Source organism: Lathamus discolor, chromosome 3 (genome assembly GCF_037157495.1).
Source record: "Lathamus discolor isolate bLatDis1 chromosome 3, bLatDis1.hap1, whole genome shotgun sequence".
Classification (NCBI taxonomy): domain Eukaryota; kingdom Metazoa; phylum Chordata; class Aves; order Psittaciformes; family Psittacidae; genus Lathamus; species Lathamus discolor.
Genome location: NC_088886.1, coordinates 118,491,092 through 118,514,891, shown reverse-complemented (window position 1 = coordinate 118,514,891; position 23,800 = coordinate 118,491,092). Strand labels below are relative to the sequence as shown.

The following is a 23,800-nucleotide window of genomic DNA, read 5'->3' as shown; positions in this document are numbered from 1 at the left end:
TTACAGCCTCTAAGAGCATTCCAGAGTTCCAGGAAAAAGTGTCATTTACTCAGTGCCTAGCTTTGTTTCATGTATGAACACATCTGCAAAGTCCTGTGCTCCTATTTACACTCAGCATTTTAACGGAATTATTTAATGCTAGAGCTGTGTGTTGGTTTGAATGTCATACATACTTCCAATGGCCTAGGACTTCTGTGTGGCAAAGGTTGTATGAGGAGTTAAGGATCTTGTGATGTCCAAGTGCACCTCCTCACTTCCCTTCAGAAGTCTCAGCCACAAACAGGTTGCTGGTGTGCATGTACCTGCAAAGCAGCACTTTTAGTAGATCCCGAGTGTCATTCTCACAAACCAGCAAAGGGGCGGGGGAAGTAGTAAAGCCCCTGGAGCAGTGGAAGAGGGTAAATGGTACTAACAAAACCATAACATGTCTAATACATCTACATTCAGGCTCTGGTTCTATGATTCTGTGGCTGAAGGTTATAGAATCATAGAATAGTTTGGGTTGGAAGGGACATTCAAGATCATCTAGCTCCGACCCACCTGCCATGGGCAGGGACACCTACTAGACCAGGTTGCTCCAGGCCACATCAAATCTGACCTTGAACACTTCCAGGGTTGGGGCAGCCACAACTTCTCTGGGCAACCTGTGCCAGTTTACCTCACAGTAAATAATTTCTTCCTAATACCTAATCTAAATCTACGCTCTCAGTTTGAAGCTGTTGCTTCCCCTTTGTGCTATCCCTACATGATGCCTGACAAAAGCTAGATAGTCAGTGTGGAAATACCTGCTCCACAGTTCACTTCATGGAACTATGAGTTAGAGAGGAAGTGTAACGGGAAAATACCGGGACTAAGCAAAAGCATAACAAGTTAGGAACATGTGTAGGAAGAAAGGGTCTCGGGGTGGTATTTTACTTTTAAAAATCCACCTGTGATTTGTACAGCGATGACTCCTATACTTTACAGTCCTCCTGAAGGCCTCACTGAATGCATTTATGAAGTAGCTCCTTTGTGTTGTCAGGCGTGCTTATGTTCATCTTACTGTTGAGTGACCTGATGACCTCTAACATCATCCTGCGACAGCAAGGCGCAAGCAGCATCAGTACTGACAGCGATAACATTATAAAGTTTGCATACAAATAGTTATACAAACTTAATTGATCTAAAATATGTATAAACAAACTGTAGCAGCAGAAAAAATCCCTTTTGTTGGGAATTTTCTGTTTCAAGTGAAACTGAGCCTCATCTTTCAATATTGTGCACCTCACAGAGGTGCTGCCAGGTCAGGGAAACCTTTGGGTGGTCCCTTCCTACACACATCATTTAGAGTTGGCTGTTACTAGAGAGCCTTAAGTATCAGGCTGAGAACTTACTAAGTGACATATGACGGGAAATACCGTATTAAGCAGCACAAGGCACCAGTGAAAACAGCATTGTAATGAGTGTCCCCACTGTATTTCAGACACTGAACCTTCTAATTGTACATTTACTCTAGTTTGTGTAGTCCATTGTTGTGTAGCTAGAAATGCTCATTTCTAGCTACTTACTTGGCTACTTACCATGGTCCTTTTCAAACTATTTTCTATCCACCTGTGCTAAACAGAAGCAACAATACTGGTTCTGTGTTGTGAAAACCAACCTGGAATACACAAAATGAAGAGAAAAGAGATATAGCCAGAGAATCCACTTTAATAGGCTGCTATACAGGAAGACTTTGTTCTATGATACATTCTGGAAATAGTTTTCAAATGTTAGTTGCAGATACTGTATAAAATAGATACCAGTATTATTGATTATACATCAAGATTCTTTAATAATTTAACCTGCTATTAAGTAATATATAAGATGTGTGATGGAAGGTGAGCAACACTTTACAGGATAATCTAAATCTATTAAGTAGATCTGTATCTCACCACAAGATTGAGCCACTGGTGTGCCATCGTCAGACTACAGAGCAACCACAAAGTCACACACGCTGGTACATCTGCATATAGTGTAATAGAAGGTGAAAAATCCCATTTCTCAAGCAGTTCCTCTTCTTTGCATGACTTTTTGGCTTTGGTCTGTACAGTAATACTGTGTGTGCTTGTTTGGTCCATGCAAAGCTATGAACAGTGTCTTGTTAAGAAAAAAAAACAATTTAAGTTGTAGAGGTATAGTTTCACTTAACTTAGGATTAAAATGCGGTAGTATCTCTCTGGTCACAGAAAGGTTTGTACCTGCTCTTTCTGAGCATCTGTTGGAAAGGGAGGGAGGAAGTAGCTACTTAAGTGTTTAAAGCAACACAGCTCTCGATGTCCAGACTCTATGTAGGATACTCTGTTAGCTGAAGAGGTTAGCAAGGATTGTACTTCTGTTACAGCATGTGTTTGGGAAAATACAGGCCAGAGGGAGGCGGGGAACAACCCAAAAAAACAAGATCTGAAACTGGCACTTCTTTACCCACAGGCTTATCACACCATTAAGAACACTTTCACTCCAGAATATACAACATGGCAGCTGGGTTAAAACTGCAAACAGAATGTTTTCTATTGTCACAGGAATCAAGAGCATACTTGAAAAAAAAATAATGCTGCTGCTGTTTTGCTGAATTGCAAGCAGTGTGCACATACGCCAGTTTTACAGAGAGATTTCCCATTAAAACAAACTCCAACAAAACCAGACCACGGGAAACAAACTGCATATTTAGTAAAATGCTATTGGCACCACTTGCCAAAATGTATGATGCTGTAGTTCTACAGTCCTTACAGAGGAGAGGGTGTCATCTTCACTCAAACATTTCATAATGGCGTGTTTGCCTTACACGGGGTACCATATCGATAAGCAGCCTGCAGAGGAAAGCACAAGAGTGTTGATGCAGAGACATGGGAAAGCCCTGGAACACAGGTGTTCTCTTTACTTATAAATACTAATTTCTGTTATGAGTTAAAAGATGTTCTAACAGCCTTCTCTTGCTTTCTCCTGATCAGAATTAATCCCACTCTGCAATTAATTCTGCACAAAAGGGTGTGTAAAACAAACTGTGTGGAGCAGGGCTCTCCTTCGGGAAGCCTGGCTGCAGAGTTGCCCTGAAAAATGGGAAGCACTGTTACAGTCACTTGGGGCTGGAGAAGCCATGGCGGGATTAGTGGGCCAGGGACTGTTATAGCAACCTGTACCACACTAGGCTGTGGGAGGAAGGTGTCTAACAGAAGAGGAGAGTTGCAGTAGTTTCATAAACAGAATTCACTTTAGTCCTTCATCAGCATTCATTGTGTCTTGGTGACACACTGCCTGAGTGTGCTGTCATGCAGACTGATGGCATGTGTGTAGCATGACTTTCAATGTTTCTGATGCTGTTTGGTATATTTAAATATATATTGGATTTGCCTCTACATTTTTTCAGTACAGTTAATTTTATAATGGAAATAGTAATTCGAGGGATTTTTCCAAGAATGGTATTCCCCATTAAATGTTAATTTAATTTTCCAAATTTAAAAAAAGCCCACACAGCTTCCAGGTGACGGCTTCCTGCAGCCTGGCCAAGGTCTGCTTCTCAACAGGCACAATTCCGATTAACTAAGATGCTACATCTCCCTCTTTTTCTTATGGCAGAAAGGGAGTTAAAATGCAAAAAACCCTTTGTTAGATTCTGTGCAGCCAAGGGCAATTGTGGCAGCAATGAAGCACACAGCAGAGTTTAATTTGATTTTATTCTATTTCTGGTGTCATGAATCAGAAAAAACACCTTAAAATTCAATGGAAACAACATTTGAAACACGACTGGCTAACAGTCACTTCAGAAGTTACTATAGGGTAAGGCTAGGATGGAAACCACTAGCAACATCATTCTTTAAACTTGGGCACCTTCCTTCTAATCTAAACTGTATCTGGAAAAAAACAGCACTTAGAAATGTGCCATAAAAGCAACAGGGATTGATTTAATCCAAGATTCATGGTTATTTTTCAAATATTTCAAACCTTGTATTTCCAAATCCAGGTATACAAAAGTCTTCTAAAATGACTCAGATTCCTTTTTAAGTCCTGGCTTTTTTCCAACCAATGTGAGACACAATCTTTCATCTCTTTTCATACACTTTGCTTCAGCACTGGCCACAAGTCTAACAAATTCCAGCAACTGATTTTACTGGAGTTATATAAGCCTTTAAGAGCTATGGCCTAATCACCCTAAAGAGACAGCCCATCTGCTGTACATACTGAAATACCTGCTATCAGGAGATACTCACTTGATTCCATAGGCAAATATTGTGAGTCCAATTAAAACTCCTATACTGCCATCCAGATACCAGACAGAAGAATTATGTTTAAAAACTTCTGCACTAAGAAGGATGGAAAATCCCATTATTCCACCTACAAGAGAGTTGAAACCTAGAAGGGGAAAAAACAAACAATTAAAGAACCGAATCTCAAGAAATTTGCTTTAACCATCTCACCTAAGTGAAAGTAGTCTGTAGGGAGACAAGGCATTATTATACCCATGCCACCAGAGAAGGGCACAGACCCTTGGGAGAGGTTACACAGTGGCACCTTCTGCACCACATTAAGGTAGCAGTGCAATTCGTTCACATGCAGTTACCCAGAGGTCTCTGCTGCCACCTTCATTTCAACAAATCAAACACAGAATAGTCAGTGTCAGACCAGTGTTTAAGACCACTTATTCTGGTGGATATAAATACCTTTACATTAATTGGATGGGGCTTCGAGCAACCTGATCTAGTGGGAGCTGTCCCTGCCCACGGCAGTGGCTTAGAACTAGATGATCGAGAAGGACCCTTCCAACCTAAACCCCTCTCTGATTCTGTTAAACCTGTTAGTGCCCATCTTGATTTCATTAGTCCCAATTTCTTCATTCTCTGTTTAGTTACAGATCTCATTTCTAGCTGCTGTTTATTTCAAGATGCTTTCTCCTCTTGATGCTAATTTTCCAAACAGCAATATTCCTTCAAAATACTTTGGACCTGTTCCATGTTGACTCTGACAGTCAAGCGCTTACCTCTCTTGTAGAGACATCTCACTTATCGTAATGAATGACGTCTCTTTGAGCTGTGACAGAGGGACTGGCTGACTGCAGCCCTGAGTATGCCTGCTGTAGCCATGTCATCCTCCAAAGAACATTTTCATAATTAACTGATTACTATTGCTGCATGGGCAAATATCCCCAGTTAGACCTCCAAAGGCCACTTGGTAAAGTACCCAAATGCTCACACTTTCTCTGAAAAGGGGCAAACAAACAAGTCCAGTATGCCAGCTCATGAAAAGGAAAATGGTTTTGTACAGTAATATTTCAAAGACCTTTTCTTGGAGCTTCTTAGCCCATTCCATATATTTACTTACATGCCTTAGCTAAATCATATTAAGACCTTCTGAAAGACGTAGCTGAAAATTGACCTTTCCTAGGTATCCCTACAGCTGAAATGCTTGTATAAACCATTAGTATTTTGCTTAAGATTCACCAGGTCCCTCTCAGTAGGTACTTAAAAGCAAAGGAAACCCTGGCACAGAAAAGCACATGTTACTAAGTCTGTGGCAGAACAGGGCATACAAAGGTTTAAAGTTTCGAGCCATGCAAAGAGAAGGGGGGTGGGGTTTTTCTGAACTGTTGCAGTGCATTCTACAAGTGGTATCCCAGGCATTGCATGTAAATGCCTGGTTATTGGATTAATTATACCAGTAAACTTAAACCAATACAGACACAATTATTCTGCCAACACTCTAGTCTAGAAGTACTCTGATTTTTTTTTTTATTCCTGGGAAATATAACTTACATTACTAATACATGTCAATGAAATATATATTGAGTGTATATATATAAAGAATATTAAATATAAATTATTAAATATTAAATAACTATAAACTTAAATGAAATTTACTTCCCATGTTCCAGCTTAAGTCAGAATCCATCAGTATGATATGCAAAAGGCAGGAATAATACATTTTTTTCCCACCATTGGCTGATGGTTCCAAATGATTTACAAGCTGCTTACAAAGGAAATTGTCAGTCGAACCTTTCATTCCTGGTGGGACAGGAAGCACATAATGGCTGCAGGTATTAATCCAGAGACCATGTTCTGTGCATAAGGCTTGCACAGGAATAAGCAGGTGGCTAAATGTGGGAAGGAAACAGGTACCTAACACCTACATGAAAGCCAGCTGACATCACCTGTCACATACCTGCCTTTCACCTCCTAGATGTTACAAAATTCAAGATAGGAATTAGCGGGGTTTATTATCCAAAAGCCCATGAGCTTTTGCCATGAACAAATTGTACAAATAACATTTTGCCTCATTAGGATTCATACATTCGGGTTTTAAAGAGCTACTGTTGTCAAGGTCTGCTCTAAAAAAATTATTCATTTAAAAAAGTGTTGCAGAGGTTGACCTGTATCAGAGAGAATTTGCTGTTTTGAAAATAAAGCTGGTTTTCAGGAAGAAAAATGTATGCTCGTGTTACTCAAAATAATTTGTTGGTCTACAGCCAGTGATTGCAGGAGGTAAATTAGCAGGAAACAGAAAACACTAAAAAAAGATATGCAAGGGAGTGCTAAATCTGTCTCTGCTGCTGAATCACATTGTCTCCTCCTGATTGTTAATAAATCAAGTATATATGTAAATATATCTTGTGAAAGAAGATATTTAACCACAAATGGTAAGATCAGCCCCCTACATTTTCTAAAGTAGTTCTGAAGTAGAGGAAAGGGAGATAAAAAACAGACTGAGGTAATTGTATACTTTACTCTCTCATTTTTTTAATCAAAGAATAAGCAATGTAATTAGCATGAGGATGTAATTATGGGGGAAGAGATTTCTGTGTCATACAGGGGACCCATTCAGACCTATTCAGGAATTTTTCACCTAATATTTTGTCTGCAAAAAACCCTGCTCTGTTTCAAAAACAAGCTGCTGCTTTTTTAAAGGGAGGGTTAATCATTTGCCCACCTAGACACAGATCTGAAATGGTCAACATGTCCCACTTACACAGCAAAGGAAGTCAGACTCAGTGGTCTGTAATTCCCGGGATCCTTTCCAGAATCCTTTTTGCAGGTTGGAGATCTTTTTGTTTTAAAACACCTAGGCTGGCAGAGTCCATAGTAAAGAATAAGATCACTGAACAGAGAATCACAAATGCAAGGAAGCAGCAGCTTAGCTGTAACCCCCGCACTGCTGTTCAATTCCTTTTTTGCTCATTTTGCATTTCAAATATGAATACTCATGAAAGGTTTATATAAATGGGACAACATAAAATATAAATAGTCATAATTTGTGTTATCACACATCACCAAAAAAATGTTAAGTATGTTTAAGTTACTTAAAATAAAGCAATTGTATGTATCCCTAGAGTAAGCTGAAAGTTCTATTTCCTTACAGTGAAACCTTTAGCAGAGTAAAATAATTTATGTACCACAATCCATGAATTGTTAACACCTTACCATGTATGTTTACAGAGTATTCCAAACTATCCTGTGCTTGCAGGTAAAAACTGGCAGGGGTTTGTAGGGCACTGAGAAATCTGCACCATCACTGTGGCCTCACTTGTGTGTATAGATGGTAACAGAATGGAGCCCCACGGCTTTTTGAAGATTCACAACCTTAAGCCTTACCAGTAAGAGGTGTATCAGGACCTATGTTTAAAACATGCCTTTAAACATACTTTTAAAGCCAGAAACAGTCAGGTGCTATGCACATGATTCAACAGAGTAGTGGCAGGGAGGTCTTCTAAGGATGCAGCGGACAAGGCTCCCCTTGTGCCAAACTCCAGCCAGGCCAGAGTAGTGTAGGGCAGTAGGCTTTGTTTTACACATGCTCCACCAGCTCCACTGAGTGGAAAGAAAAGCACTACAGTGGCAAATAATGTATGCAGGGGATATGTACGAATGATGTTTGTGATTCCTGCTCAAGGCAGGGTGGGCGTTTTCTGCAACAGACTTGCTTCATTTTAATTCTAGGGATGAAATTGTTTACTAGGCATAGGCATGAGGAAAGATGTGACTTAACCAAAGCTATATAAGCTTATGTCATATCCCCCCTCTGTAGTCTAACCTCTAATACACACTTTTTGTTATATACTCTACCTCTAACTTGCTGTTATTGCTAGCTATCCACACAGTAACTGTTTGACTTCCACCAGACGTACCCATTTCAGCTGAGGTATGTGTGCAAGAGGCTAGTGGTACCACAGGCTTATCTAGGGTTTTGCAGGGCATTTTCATTTCCCAGTGGAAATTATTTCAATACTGTTTCACAGCTGTCATCATGCAGCGGTCACTCAGATCCTCTGCATCTACATTACCTGGAAGAGTCTATACATGCAGCAGCATCAACTTAACACTCACCATCGGTTATCAGAGCTCTGCTTGTAAGGACCTTTCCCAGCATAAATTTGATTACTGCCAAGACAGTGCAAAGGATTCCACTTAAAACAGAGACACTATACAGAAAATCATCCTGAAAGAAAAGATGTCAGATATTAGTATGTCTTCATGCCCCATATAGTAAATGATAAATAGCACTAGTTACTGTGCAATTATGATTGCCACTTAAGTATACAACCTGTGAAAAAGATTTCCTGAGTTATGACTTCCATGACAGCTGGTGTTTATTTTGCTTATATCGCCATCTGTAGTTGCTTTTGCTAACAGAGTTAATGCCAGTCCCAAACTAACAAATTTTGAACTGACCCAAACTCCTCAGAATCAGGAGGTTATATACCTGCAGGGCTGACTAATTCAAGTAATCAAATCCCCAATTCAATCAGTAGTGAAGTCCCCACATGAAGGATAAATGCTTGAGAGTATAATTCTACTTACCAGGCCTTTGATTTTTGGCATGCGAAATAATCCTTTAATGTTGTTTCTGATTCTGTGCTTGCTTTGGTTTTGTTTAGTTTGCTTCTTCTAAGGTAAAGTCTGGTCCAAGCTACACCCACAAGACTTTTGATACTGACATGCAAAGTAAGGTTTAGCACTAGAAAACTAATTTTCCATGGACTATCATTTCACAACTACAGAAGTATCCACATTGCTTAATTTGAACATACCACATCAGCTCTCTCCAGGCTCCCTCTCCAGAAAGCTGCACGTCTGTGCAGGGCAACTGAGAGTAACTAAAGATCCTTTAAAGTGCATTCTCTAAAACTCATCTGGAGGCACCTACCTGTTTCTGTTGACTATTTTCTGTTTGGTTGGGAAGCACTCCTGGGCACTGGCATTGCAATAAGGTGCCTAAATGAAGTGAGTCCCTGTGCCTTCTCCCCCCCGAGGTACATCAGCCCATGAGCTACATGGAAAAACCCAAGCGAGCTCTTAGCATCCTTGCCTGCCATCTAACCACAGAGCTTTGAAAGAGATTAATTTATTGCTCTTACGAGAAGCTTTAATTTAAGATGTTACAACACCAGTACAAATAAAAGAAATAGCAAGAATATTATTTTTATCTGCAGGCTTAAGTGGGCCAGTGCCACTGGGACCTTGTTAGTGATTAAAACACTCTGGCAAAAATCCCTGGTGCTAGTAAACATTGTCATGGTGATTCATCATCAGCCTCATCCATTTTCATTATTTTAACAGCAATTCAAAACCCAAAGAAATAAAAAAAAAATGGTTTTGAAAGCTGCTTAGGAAGATACTGGGAATTCGATCACTGGTATAACATACTCACATCCCTAAATAAATCATTCAGCATGTTCTTATACAATTTTTTATGTCATACAATTTTTGAGGTCTACTTCATTCACTCTCAGTCATGAGCTCGTTCTCTCTAGTCCTGGTATGACACTGAACATTACGCACTGAGGGGAAAGAGAATAAAATAGAAGCAATAAGAACACAAAACTCAAGCAGGGTAAAGGTAGGATAAAAAGCATTTGTAAAATTGTTATTAGAAAATGACTGGAAAATACAGTCCGTCGATTTTGGAGTGCTAGGGAAAGACTAAAGAAGGACTGCTAATATTTGGTTGCTGTCCGCCTAGCAAAGGGAGTTGGGAGCTTTCAGAAGACCTGAAATGACAACAAAGCTCCAAAAGCCTGAGTAATCTCCACAAAAAGCACCTGAAATTTGAAATCCTTGCCAAATTCATGCCTCTAAATTTCATGCATCTTTTTCAAAAATGTATATTTACCAGGCCCAAAGACTTAATTCTGACAGCCTCAAAAACTCTGAGTGGTCTTGAGATTTTAATCTAATCTCACCAAATATTTTATTAGATGTTTTATATAATATTTAACATACAGCATATGTATAAGACTTACAAGAATAATATGAAGCAGAATGACATGTTCCATCAACCTAGTCATCTCTATCCCCACCTGCCACATTAGCAGTCAGAGTGCCCTTCCCATATTACCATACAGAATGTGAGCTTCCCTCAGATGCACAAGTTTGTTTTTTCCTTTAATCATTTGTAATAGTATGCATGGAAAGCAAACCTGCTTGTGATGCTCTCAAGAGCATGAAGGCCCCTAACTCACTAAAGGGTGGTGAGAAGCAGAGGAAAAGAGCAATGCAAAGGGGCGTGCAGATATGGTGTGCTCTCAGCCAGTGGCTAGCTCCAGCTTTTTCACAGATGACGTGCTGGGCGAGTGCTCAAGGAGTAATCAACACTGTGTTTCACTGGCGTCTCACTTGCTAATGGTCAATGACTATATGAGATCTCTTACTTCATCACCACAGACTCCCCAGATACTTACTGATGGCTCCCAGGCATCCCTACCTCTTGTCTTCATCATCATCCTCAGCAAAGCACAAGCTTTGTCATTAGCACAGAACTGAATGTTGTATACCAGTGCAGGTGACAGCATGAATTACTTTGCTATCAAAAGTTATGTTACTGTCAGCCTTGGACTGACAAATGCAGTTTTCCTACACCTATGAAATTCTTTGGGATGGACTTGCAAGCAATTACAAATACACAGAAAAAACCTGACAATTCCAATACAAGAGATTTTCAAAATTATCGGAACAGATGTTCAAAAGTGCAATTACAAAGTCAAAATCTTGAAAATGTTATACCTTAGTCCGAGTGTTGTAGTACGAGGCTTCATCATTATTTTGAGCTGGTTTGGTTTTTTCTTTTCATGGTATGCACCACAGATTTTGGGGGCAAAACTTTTTTCCCCTGCATGTGTTGCTAAACTCACAGTACATAGAAATGCATCTTGTCATTGGTTCTGGCGATACAGCTGGGATCAAAATGAGCCTAGCCGCTTTACTGGAATCCAAGAATGACTGAAGTGTGATACAGATTTCTGAATCAACCCAAAATGAATTTAAAAACAGGCTTTTTATAGAGGCTTTGGGAACTAGACATTCTTCATAAGTCTGGTTGCTTTGTTCATTGAATCACAGAAACCAAGTTCAGTTTGTTGCTAATACTAACCAAATAACTACTGAGGATGCAGAAGGCCTGACAAATTAAAACTCCTTTGTTATCACAGTGGACACAGAAAGGAATTTAAAACTCCTGCTCTTAATGCAAACACGTGGGCAGTTTCTTGCTTTAGACTGTGCCAAACAGATTTTTAGAAGACTATATTCTCTTTTTAATCTCCAAACCTAAATAATTAAAATCACCACCTCCAGTTGTGTGCAGCTTCTATCAAAAGCCACGGGGAGGCAGCAGATACCGCAGTAACTGAGCACCAGATGCAAGAAAACAAAATCGGACTTCTCAGTACTTTGCTATGCTTCCTGTGTGTCCAGGCACCCAAGGGCTGGAAGAAGAGCGAAGAAGGTTTTGTAGATGTAAGAGATTGGCCAAAAACACGTGGCGAAGCCAGCAGCATGGGCAGTCCCTGCAGCACGCTGCCTGAGCCGGTGAGGTGGTTAAGACGAGAGAAGCAGCCGGAAAGGCTGCCTTGGTGTTACTGTGTTGCAATGATAAAAGCTGGCGCTGGTTCAGAACAGCAGGACTCAACAAATTACCTAAGGGAGGGCTGCCGAGGGCCTAGCGCCTGGGCTGGAGCTGGGGCCTCGGAGATGGCCAGCTGACAGGACCCACGACTGATGCAGGCCCTTCACTACAGTGCCATGGGCTCTGAAGAGTTAAACACATCATACCGTGGCTGTGAAATGATTCCCATTATACTAACTCATCCTTTGGAGAAGTGAAGAAAAAAGAAGCCATAACGGAGATCTAAATTAATAAAATAAGCCTGGCCATCTGGCACTATATCCCTCCAGATCTTCCCGCAGTCCTGCCCTCTCCATACCCCTTGCCTTCCCATCTGACAGTCATTAAGAGCACGAAGCACATCCAGTCAGACCCACTGCATGCGTCCTTGCTGTTATTTCAATTAAAGCGGCAGCAAATTGTGACAGATGCTAAAAATTTACATTCTGATCATTTCCATACGATAAAGGCTTCTCAGTGTGGTAAATTAAGCTCTTGCCTTTTCCATTCCTTTTCGTCATATTCTGTCCTTGCTACTACGCTGTACATTAGACCTTAATTAAAGGACACACATGTATCTTATTAGATTACTTCATCGATAAAATAGTACTGTACATAAAGTGAGATGCCCACCCTGGACTGCCATCTCATTACATAGCACTCTAATAGCTACAATATCCCTATTTAAGATTTTAAGATGTGACAGTTTCCCAAAAGCTTTCCTACGATGTTCTTTTTTCAGTCCTAGAAAAGTAATAAAAAGGAGTAATACAAGTCAGCAGGCAGCTTCCCTCTGCTTTACCCCACCAGTGCAGCTGAGAAGAGGGATCTGCAAAAACACAGCAACAGTTCTGTCCCTGCTTTCAAGGATTTCACCAAAAGCAGCACTAATCTTATGGCTTAAGGAAAATTTGTTGATGCTGATGTGACTTTGATCTCAATCTCAATCTACTGTAGAAACTAAAAAAAAATGAATAACAAAAACCACAGGGAACGCTTCAGTGCTTGGCTTATTAGGAAGAGATATTTTAACCCAATTTCAAGCCAAGTAACTACATTTCAGCTGATTTGAGCGCCTAATCATTTCCTAGAATGCATCTCGTTAATTCTGATATGAAATCAGGCCAAAGTGAAAACTTTGGCCTGATTTCATATCTTATTTCTGCCAACTCCTCTTCAACCTTTAATTACAGTCACTTCCTCTAAATTCCACTTGTAGGATGTAAAAGTATTCTTGGTTCATGTGAAGTGTACAGTACTGAATAAAAATATATTCACTGTGCAGGAGGAAGAAGGCATCTTCAGTGTTCCTCCACAGCAGTCAGAACACACACCCTGTTATGATTAAAATCCATGTGTGATCTTCCCCTCTGGCCCTCCTTGGTAGATCATTCTAGTGCAACACCAAAACAAGCTGCTTCTCCCATCCCCAACAACTGCAGGTTTCTTTCCACTCTTCTGCCTTCTCCTTCTTCCCCTGTGAACCAGCCAAGGGCCTGGCTCCTTCCACTCCCACATGAGCTGGGAATTGCTGGTACTGCCTTTTTCATGCCATTTTTCCCTTCCCAGTGAAGCTAGTGTCTCATAGTGTTGCACCTCTTTGCTGAGCCTTGCTCATCTTGGCTGAGAAGTTAGGGACACATTTCTGGAATGCTACAGATGCTGTTGGCAAGAGCGGTATCATAACCAGCCTAGACTGAGCTGAGTCTGTGTTGTTAAATATTCATTTACCCATCTCAGCAACTCACCATCTGTCTCACACAATGTCTCCTGACGACCCTTCCCCAGTCCAGATGACTGGTCACTCACAGTCCTTCCCACTGCCATCAGGGCCTGCTACCACCCTGTTCCCCATCCCTACCTTCACATGCTTTCTACAGCCTCCCACTCCTCCGGGTCCTCCAACAGCTCTCACATCATCTGCACACACACCAGCTATGGCATCCCTAAAAGCATGTTACTTAACCAAAAAGGACTAACTTCCTTCCTCTTCCCGTAAAGGATTCCGCTTAGACAGATGGTAACAGAGATGACAGAGATGTTTTTAATACAAAAAGGGAAAAAAAAAGTCCAAATCTCTCCCACTTTCTCCCACATAATAAATAGTTTATGTAATCTGTCTACAGGGAGCTTCTGGGAAGCCGGAGGGTCTCTCTCACCAGTGAACTTCAAAAAGGATAAGAATTTTAATTGCACTTCTGAAAACAACCCAACAGCCCAGTGTCTGACTCAAGCAGGAGGCAGTCTCTTCACATGGAGATATAAAGAGCTATTATTAGTTCCAAAAAAAAAAATAAAATCCCCAAACTTATGAATGTTTAAACTCGTATCTTTGATGCTGAAGTGCTGTGACAAAGCAATTCCACAGCACAGAACACTTCTTCAAGAAACAGGTAACAAGCAGCGCACCGAATGCCGCAGCAGAGGCACTGGGGCTGGGAACCAACGAGCTATATACTCTATAAAACTATCTTAGGTGATGTTAGGACTCCTGCAAAGTGTGTGTTTGAAACTCTTAAGATCACAACTCTAAGATCAGCAGTACATTTCACGGAACCTAACATGTGGCTAGTAGTTGCCAATTTTTATTTCTTATCACTCTGTGGTAAAGTCTGAAGACAAGACTTTCCACCAGTCACTTGAACAAAGAGTGAAGTTTACTTGATAAATTTTTCCTAATCCTGGCTTACTAGCTAGCCCAAGTATACACAACATTCTCACCAACCCGTAGGAAACACATGTATTTGAGGGTTAAATTAATTATTTAAGGCCAAACACCAAGCCACCATACCATACATAATAGGTAACAATCATTAAACAGGATTCTAATGTATAATTAATGTATCTGGCACTTTGATTTGAAATTGTGAGCAATAAATTACATATATATATATATAAAAGATATTAGCCATGTATTACATGTATATAGTCACAAGTATTATTTGCTATATTGCGATTGACCTATAATTCAACTGCTGACATTGTTAAATATATTTAGGATCTATTATTATAAATTATTAAATTAGAAAATAAATTAGAAATCATAAAGCTACACTGTGCCACCCCTAGCTTCCAATTTCAACTGCAATCAGTAGTATATGATAGAATTACATGTGGCCTAATCTTTCAAGTGATTTAATTTCTAAGAGCATTGGAGGCGCCACATCAGATGTCCTGCATGTCTTCTGTACATGAACTGATTACGTTTTTTCTCCTTTGTTCTGCAGGAAATGTCAGAAATACAGCATGATGCTTGCTTACTCTTGCAAAAATGTGTCCTTTGCCATACTAATGAGGACAAATGCCAAACTGCATTGATATTACATGTGTTATACTATTACCCAGGGAAATGCAAGCAGCAACTGAATAGTAAATGGATATTGATTTACAACCCCAGGTGAAATTAAAACAGTCATTCTCAGTGTGCTGGGTCAGGCTCTTTTAAGCCTTCTTTAGTAAACAATAAAAAGTTTGCAAAATGCCTTGTGGCAACAGTCAAAATAAAACACATCATTTGCACTTAAATTTTATTTATACTATCCAAGAATATATAGTAATTGACATGAAGGAGGTAAAAGGGTAAATGAAAGATTATTTTTACCATGAACATGGCAAATATTAACACTAGGAAATGCAAACACAAAACAATGCTTGAAACCTATGCTTGAGTTTCAAACTCCTTTCTCCATATATTAACAGAACATTAAAAAAAAAAAACCACAAACCCAGTAAAATTTATGCAGAAATACAAGCACGATGTCATCAACAATGTGCGATATCACTATTCCTCCTTATTTGTAAGGAAATGCATGCATACCAAATCCACAGGGTCAGTACTGGCTATGGGTATAGCTCTCTGAAACATCAATAAAGAAATGCTAATTCCTTTTCCTGGTGGGAATTATCTTATTACAGCTAACATAGGTTGGAGAACAAATGCTGCAAGTAACAATAGGGAAATATTCTGAATCTGACAGCTAGGGGGGGGAAAAACAGTAAATCATTTTTGAGCCAACAAGAAGTGATTCTACTTTAGGTTCAACACTCAACACTGTAGGGAGAAAAAACAAAACAACAACCTTAAATTACACGATCAGAGAAATACTCATTTAATATTCAGTGGAAGGGTAAACAGAATGAAGGTTTTATATTTCAAATGTCAAATACTGTTTAGTTTTCTAAGTCAGGGGTATTGAACAACAGCTAAAATTATTAGAAACCTTAACTCCAAACACCCCAGCTGGCCTACTTCTAACACTTCCAGTAAGTGCATTAGGAACAAAGAAAAATAAAAGGGGGGAGGGAAGAGAAAGATCTGATCAGTGAAAATTATTTCTTTAGGGGTCAATGACATGAGACTGAAATAACTGCAACATGTCATGCTGAAGCAGACCCTCAAAGAAAAACGATTCGCAGCTATATAAGAAATTCACAGCTATATAACTGTATAAATAGGAGAAGAGCACAGGAAGAAGTGGAATTTGTAGATGTAAGGTTCCCACACATTAATGCCACATCTCTCTTTCCTGCTAAAATAAAAGAAAAAAAGATTCTTTGGATTTAGTGACCTTTCCATATTTTTCCCAAGATTTCCAAGTGTACGATACCATGTTCACAGCTACTCCTCACTGCAAACACATGCATATTGTTTGGGCAGATCCACTGTGCAGCATATGCATAGAAAGTGTAAGCCAGTGTCACTTAAAAATTCTGGAAGGGCTCAGGCACTGTATGGGCTCTCTACAGTACAAGTACACCTACATTTTACAGGTCATCTTCCCCAAATATCTAAGCATCCTAGCTATATGATAAGAATAGTAGAGAAACAGTAAGATTTCCTTCAAAACCAACATGCTCCAAGACAAGTGGAAAATATCATCACATCTCTAAATCCATAAACCAAGAAAGATTAAATTAAAACTATTTTCAGGCAAATGAGAATGGAGGTCACAACTTGACAAAAGCAGTGATTTGTGCAAATGTGTTTACACTTTTACAACTGTCTACACACACATCCCCACACAAAACTGCCTCCAAAGGAAAATGAAGCATCCCTGCAAATTCAAGGAAAGGTTGCAACAGACAGATCCTCTCTGGAATGGACATGAAAGCTGTATTCTCACCCCTCTGTCCAAAAATCAGAGACCCATAACACATTTTCTGATGCTCATTAAAACTAATGTCCAAAGCCTCAAAAATGTGGGAGAAATAAAATCCATTACACTTCACGCTGCATATATTCAGTATAGGCAGTTTCCAGACTTAGGGGACAAACAGACCCCTTCAGTTGCAATATTTCTCCTGTATCTACCTCATTATCATCCCTATAATTCACAACTCAATTAATTAATTTAAAAACACAATAAGCAATATAATTCTATGGATCAGTTGATGGAAAACACTGCTCTACATGGCAAATACTGAAAACGCTAACACAAGGGATTGTATTTTGTACCCTGAGGATTAATACATATATCAATTACTTGAAAAGAAACTTTTCCCCATGTTAGTAAGAAGTGTATAATTAACACAGATGCAGAATTATATAATAACTGTATAATTAACTCACTGGCCAACTCTCCTAACAACGAACGTCATTTTTCAGGGCAGGCTTCTTGTTAATTATAATATAAATATGAAGTACTGTGCACAGGGAAAACCCTCAGTTTACCTAATAGTGACAATTCCTGAGCTTGCTGTTAGCTGCAGGAGATGGAATCTACAGTGAACATTCTGTAAAAATATCAATTCAGTGCTCAACAGTAATTTGCAGAAATTAGCATATTGTATAAATCCCTGGTGAGAGCTATACCTTGAATTCTGTGGGCTCTTCAGACTTCCTCGTCTGAAAATGGAGGAAAAACTAAATAGAAAAGTACAAATAGAGTCTGTTATGACCAAAGACGGGCCTTTAACCCGAGCCAGTATGGCCACAGTTGCTGTTCCATATACAAAACGCACATTACCAGGAAACAAAATTCCAGACACTTATTAACCTTGTCTGCATTTTAAACTAATTAATCTACCTAGTCATTCATATCCTGCCTTATAGGCTATTTCAAAGTTAACTACTTTCCTTGGCATATCAAGCAAGGGAACCAAAAGAGGAAATACACCATTGCTGCGTTTCCCAAGGTTTTGAAGCATTCAAAAGAAACAGAAAAAAACACTGCCTGTGCTGAAAGCATGTGTAGCGACATACACTACCTATTATTTATTTTTACTTCACACAGAGAAAACAAACAAAAAGCAGAAAGAAAGGCAGAGGCAGTATTAAGAAATGCAAAAAGTCAGGAGCTCTGATTGTCCTCTCTTCTATGCAAGTGCAGATCAGGAGTGCTGTCATTCACAGTGTTTCAACAAAATTACATTCAGCATGGAGTAAAAGAGAATTCAAACAGGTGACTGAAAAATGCCTGACTGAGCTAAACCTGAGCTGTCCTGTAAATTAAGTAGCTGCTCTCTGCAGTCTGACAAGAAACTATGAACATTTAAGTACCTTACAGGACAGGGTAGTCCAGCTGGAAATGCCAGCTCGACAGGTTTAACGTGTAAACCTGTCACCCTCCTTTTGGTCCTCCAAAACCTGATGGTTTCAGACCTGTGGCTGAAATCATCACATGATGGCAAGTCTAAAGACTCCTGTTGATGAAAGTCCACATAAGAAAATCTATGTTCAAAACATTTGATAAAGGTTTTCAAACTATTTCTCATGTGAATTTTATATCCTTTCTTAATGGTAGTATTTTCATGAAAGCAACTCTTCTGAGATGCCCTTCAAGGACAGCAGAATCTCTGTGTTCAAGTTCTCACATTTTTTCCAAGGAAGTATCTTTCTTGCTACATGCATAGTGAGAACTGACACATATGTAACCAATGTAACTTGTATAAATGATCCAGAATTATTTAGAAGTGACTATGGTTTTAATCACAGCACTTTTCAATTAGCAAGTAGATACTTAACTCCTTTATCTGCTTAATTTCTCAAACTTGTCCATATCATACTATTTTCTCCAAAATTTACTCAAAACAAACTCGGAGAACTTCTCAAGCCTGCCAAGGTCCCTCTAGATGGCATCCCTTCCCTCCAGCATGTCAACCACATCATGCAGCTTGGTGGTGTTGGCAAGTTTGCTGTGAGTGCACTCAATCCCACTGTCCACATTGCTGACAAAGGTGTTGAACAGTGCTGGTCCAAATACCGACTCCTAAGGAACACCACTCATCACTGATCTCCATTTGGACATTCAAGCCATTGAGTGCAACCACACAGCCAATAAAATCTCCATAAAAACATATTCAAGTCACTGTTTTGACACAGAACTGGCTACTTCACATTTGCAGAAACCGCTGTTCTAACTATTTTTCCATATATGTCATAGAATCATAGAATAGTTAGGGCTGGAAAGGACCTTAAGATGATCTAGTTCCAGCACCCCTGCCATGGGCAGGGACACCTCACACTAAACCATGTCACCCAAGGCTCTGTCCAACCTGACCTTGAACACTTCATGGATGCAGCATTCACCACTTTTTTGGGCAACCCATTCCATTGTCTCATCACCCTTAAAGTAAAGAACTTCTTCCTTTTATCTAACCTGAACTTCCCCTGTTTAAGTTTAAACCCATTACCCCTTGTTCTATCGCTAGTTTCTGACGAAGAGTCCCTTGCTGGCATCCTTGTAGGCCCCCTTCAGATACTGGAATGCTGCTATGAGGTCTCCATGCAGCCTTCTCTTCTCCAGGCTGAACAGCTCCAATTTTCTCAGCCTGTGCATATGGAGGTGCTCCAGCCCCCTTATCATCCTCGTGGCCCTCCTCCGGACTTGCTCCAACAGCTCCATGTCCTTACGTCTATACATTATAGCTAAATTACATGATAAGGTATTACAGAAATTAGTACCATTAGCGATTAGTTCAGTTGTGGTCCAAAGTAGAAGACAGCACCCTATATAAAAGAGTAGAGCAGAAACTTCTTCTCCTTGCTTCCTGATTTAATTTGAGCAGATTTCAACTCTGCTAAGTTGCTAATATCGCCTGGGCAGCTGCAGATCAGCTGAGAACATAATCAGCAAAGACCCAAGCAACTGAGAAGAATTACTATTTCTGCTGCAACACAGAGCAGCTAAAGCAAACAGAAAACCAGCATCAGATCCAGGCATGGCTAGAGACACTGAAAAGGTTTCTATTAAAAAACAACCTTTCCCCCCCATCTATTTTTAATGTACCAACTGTCAGGCATAATACCTCACTGGCCATGACTTGCAGCAGTAATGTTGTTCTCTCAGTCTCCCCATTTTTCAGTGTTATTCTTAGTTTAATCACAGATATTTCACCTGTCATGCAACCCTTACTGAGTCAGTTTCCCACAGTGAGATGTACTGAAAGACTTTGAAATAAGAATCCTTGTCATGTCATTTAAGAGACAATGAACAGTACCATCTTTTCTCGTCCCTTGTTCTAACCTATTTCCCAGGCAGAATTGCAAGGTATGAAAATTCTTATGTGTACGCAATAAGGCTTTTACCCTGCTACTAGTCAGCCACAGTCCATACCCTGCCAGATATATCTTTCAAAGTGCTGGGAGTACCTGCCTGCCTAAATGAGTGAGAACAGAGGACCATATGTCAGAAACAAAATTATCTGTTTATCCTGGTACTGTGTCCAATGTATGCAGTATCCACCCTAACTTTTACCTACTTGACACAGTTTCAGTCCAGGAAAGTCTGAATCTGAGGCAGTCTGTGACAAAAGAGATCTGTACAAATTATTCGTACAGGGCACTTGAAATGTAATGGGACTTCCCATCAGGGATACTTTCCTGTAGGTCTGATTTCACTTTTTTTTTTTTTTTACCTTCTCTAAATGCATTTCAAAATTTAGAAGTTAAGAAGTACAACATGTCTGAAGTCATACATAACTCTGACAATGCAAACAGGAGACATTTCTTCCTGTGTAAGAAACAGAGCCCTCAATTGTAGACAGTACCTGTAATGATGGAAGAATAAAATATAGATGACACACCTTTTAAACCTTTGCTCTTACTACCGGAATTACCAGGGCATTTGCCCACAATGCGTGAGACTGAGACATCAAATGAGTCTGACCTACACTGCCATAAATTCACCAAACGTGTTTTAATTATCTCTGCAGCCTCCCTTCTTTCTGCTCCACAGAGTCAAGACTATATATTTATTTTCTTACTAAACAAGAGTCAAACTGTAGCCAGATGCACTGTTTGGGTGCAGCCAAGTTAGAAGGCTGTCCTTTAGCTGGCCATCACTGTAGGGTCTCCCCTTATCCTTTTCAGGATCTCCTTCAGCCTTACTGGTGCAATAGCATCCATGCTCATTCACTAACCCAGTTCTGTCAAAATGTTTTGGTTGAGTTTAAGAACTGACTGTTAAAAGTGTTTAAGATAACCTAGATCATTTTGACAGAACCAGGCTGGTGAATAACTACTTGTGCTCTTATGCTGGCAAAGCTGAGGGGGCAGTAAAGTATGAAGACTGGAAAAAGGGAAAAGTGCAAAGAGAACATGAATCAGCTGCACTTAAACAATGCACCTGGCTGCAATTCAGTAGTGCCTTAGTTCATGGGCTTTTGATATGCTATGCATTTTTGCCCAAATTTCCCTAAGCTACTGAAAAAAAAGTTTCTTTAGTGACACAGCTTCTTGGAATTTTCCATGAGAGCACAGGACCCAGTGGGTCATCTGCACTGCTAACAGTGGGTAACAAGTTGAAATTCCAAATTAGCTTCTTTTTTTTTTTTTTTCCAGCTCTGCCTCCATCTCATGCTTGAAAGTGAGGAGTTTATGTTTCCCTCTAGTGATGTGTTGAGAATGGTACTTGGCAGGGTGAAGCCCAGATGCAAAAGCCTGCACATGGTTACAAATAAACTCAACTTCATGAAGGCTGAATTTAAAAGGTACAAGTCGGGTTGCATATGAACTGAAGTCCCATTTTATTTGAGCACATTCGGAAGAATTTTCTGGGAGTAGAACCACTGCCAAATGGCTCTCCCAGTGAGTAGCTGTTCTGGATGAGTAGAGATTAGGGAGCTTAGAGAAGTTAATACCCAGCACTGAAAGGAAGCACGCAGGACAGGACAGAGAAGAGCTGAGAGAAAGGCTGCTAGGGAGAGCTGCTCTATAGGCCAGGTAGGGGCTGGCTTTCATAACCAAAAGTAAGCAGAGAGGAGGAGAAAAGCCCTTTGTGATGCTCCATGGTGAGCCAGTCAAAAAGCCAGCTCTTTCACCCAGCATGCTCCCCTCACCTGTTTCATTCCTGCTACTCGTACATGGCTCTGGAATTGGAGGCAAGAGCTGGAAAACAAAAAAATACAATCCAAAAATACTTTTTTTGTACATTAAAAATAAAATACTGAAGCCATTGGAGCAGTGAACTGTGAAAAGATTCTCCTCATAAAATTCTACTACTTTCATTAAGCCCAGAGAGACCTCCTCTCTGTAAGTTAACTCCTACAGTTCCATATGAAAGCTTTAAGTCATTATGTTGAGAAAGATTTGGTCCATAAAGATAACCATGGAGAAGAAGAGATGGGATCAAGTCTGTAAAAACCCATTAACAACTATACTCCAACACATAAGGACAAAATACTGTTCGAAGACTAGGACCAGAGTGTGCAGCCAGGCAAGAAATGCACCTGCTACAGCTTTGCTGAGTTCAATGGGGCTTGTTGAAAGGAGCTGCTGGCCTTTCTCAGTGCCACTGACTGTAGGGAATAAAGAGAACATTTTAAAGAACATGAATCACCTTACCACTTCTGGAAGCACTTTCTTCGCAAGATCGTGGATGGCTTTGATCACAATACATATAGATGACAGGAGGAATATGACACCCAAGATAACACAAGCTCTGGGAAAAAAAAAATAGAGAAGAATAAAAAGAAACGTTAAGAACATATTTGGAGTTGTCAACTTTCCCACTGCTAAAGGGTAACACACAACAGAATACTGATAATAAAAAGAATAAATTTAGAAGCTAAAGTCAGAGACTTGAATTAAAGAGGAGAATGAAATGTCCGGTTCCTCTCCGGTTCTTAAAACCTGGATTATATGTGAGAAGACAGGGCAAACCAGATGATAAAGACATGCCTCTTCAGCTCTTGATGATTTATCATAGAGTCCTCTAGAGGTCTTTTTGTTGGTTTGGCTAGGATCTTGCATTTGAAATAATCAAGGGAACTTAGCTCTCTTTACCAAAGCAGGACAGATGCTTGCTAAATCTGGTCAGTAGCATAATAGGACCCAAAACATGTTTCTGCCCCAAACCTCCAAGAAAAAAGATTTTAACTGCGGACAGTAAAAAAATCAGCACATTAGGTGCATCACATTGTAGACTGTTCAAAAGGGTCTCAATACTTACATAAGGATCAGTCTCATCAGATTAGGTGCTGTGCAGAATTAGACTCTATTCCTGCTCTGCACAGTTTACAACCCAGCCTTGTAAAAAGCAAACAAATGGCTTAATGAACAGAAGATAAAGTAACAGAGAATAACTAACAGAAAATAATTAAGTTTTGTATAGGACACAGGCACAAGGAGGCTCAAAAAGCACATAATGCATACACAAGCTACACAGTAAAAAAGAAAACTCTTGCTTTTGTTCAAACACACAGACTGATCCTACCCTGAGATGGAGTTCCTTTTGCCACAAAATACTACAGGATATAAGACTTTGATTTCCTCCACAAACTTTAATAGTCCATCTGTTACAGTAATGATATACCCATTCTTTATCCATATTTCACTAATATGTCTTCATATAAAATACTACTACTCTAGAGAGATGTACAGTAAGAATCATTTTAATGTTTAAAGCATGAAATAGTTAAGAATTTATATCTCTATGTACAACTTTCTTTCTTCAAAAGTTGTATTTCCATTGTT

General features: G+C 39.8%; 1 protein-coding gene across 3 annotated transcripts in view; it reads right to left on the bottom strand.

The window, feature by feature from the left end:
- Nucleotides 1–1,669: 1,669 nt before the first annotated feature.
- TMEM163 (transmembrane protein 163) overlaps nucleotides 1,670–23,800 on the bottom strand; it is a 100,976-nt gene continuing 78,845 nt past the window's right edge. For 2 of the 3 annotated variants that reach the window (XM_065671327.1, XM_065671329.1), the window contains 5 exons: nucleotides 22,665–22,766; nucleotides 22,165–22,213; nucleotides 8,331–8,442; nucleotides 4,227–4,368; nucleotides 1,670–2,828 (listed from right to left, as the gene is read on the bottom strand). In XM_065671327.1, coding sequence (XP_065527399.1) covers nucleotides 2,768–2,828; nucleotides 4,227–4,368; nucleotides 8,331–8,442; nucleotides 22,165–22,213; nucleotides 22,665–22,766 — 466 coding nt within the window. In that variant the 3' untranslated portion in view covers nucleotides 1,670–2,767. The remainder of the gene's footprint in view (nucleotides 2,829–4,226; nucleotides 4,369–8,330; nucleotides 8,443–22,164; nucleotides 22,214–22,664; nucleotides 22,767–23,800) is intronic. The other variant, XM_065671328.1, reaches the window with a different exon arrangement.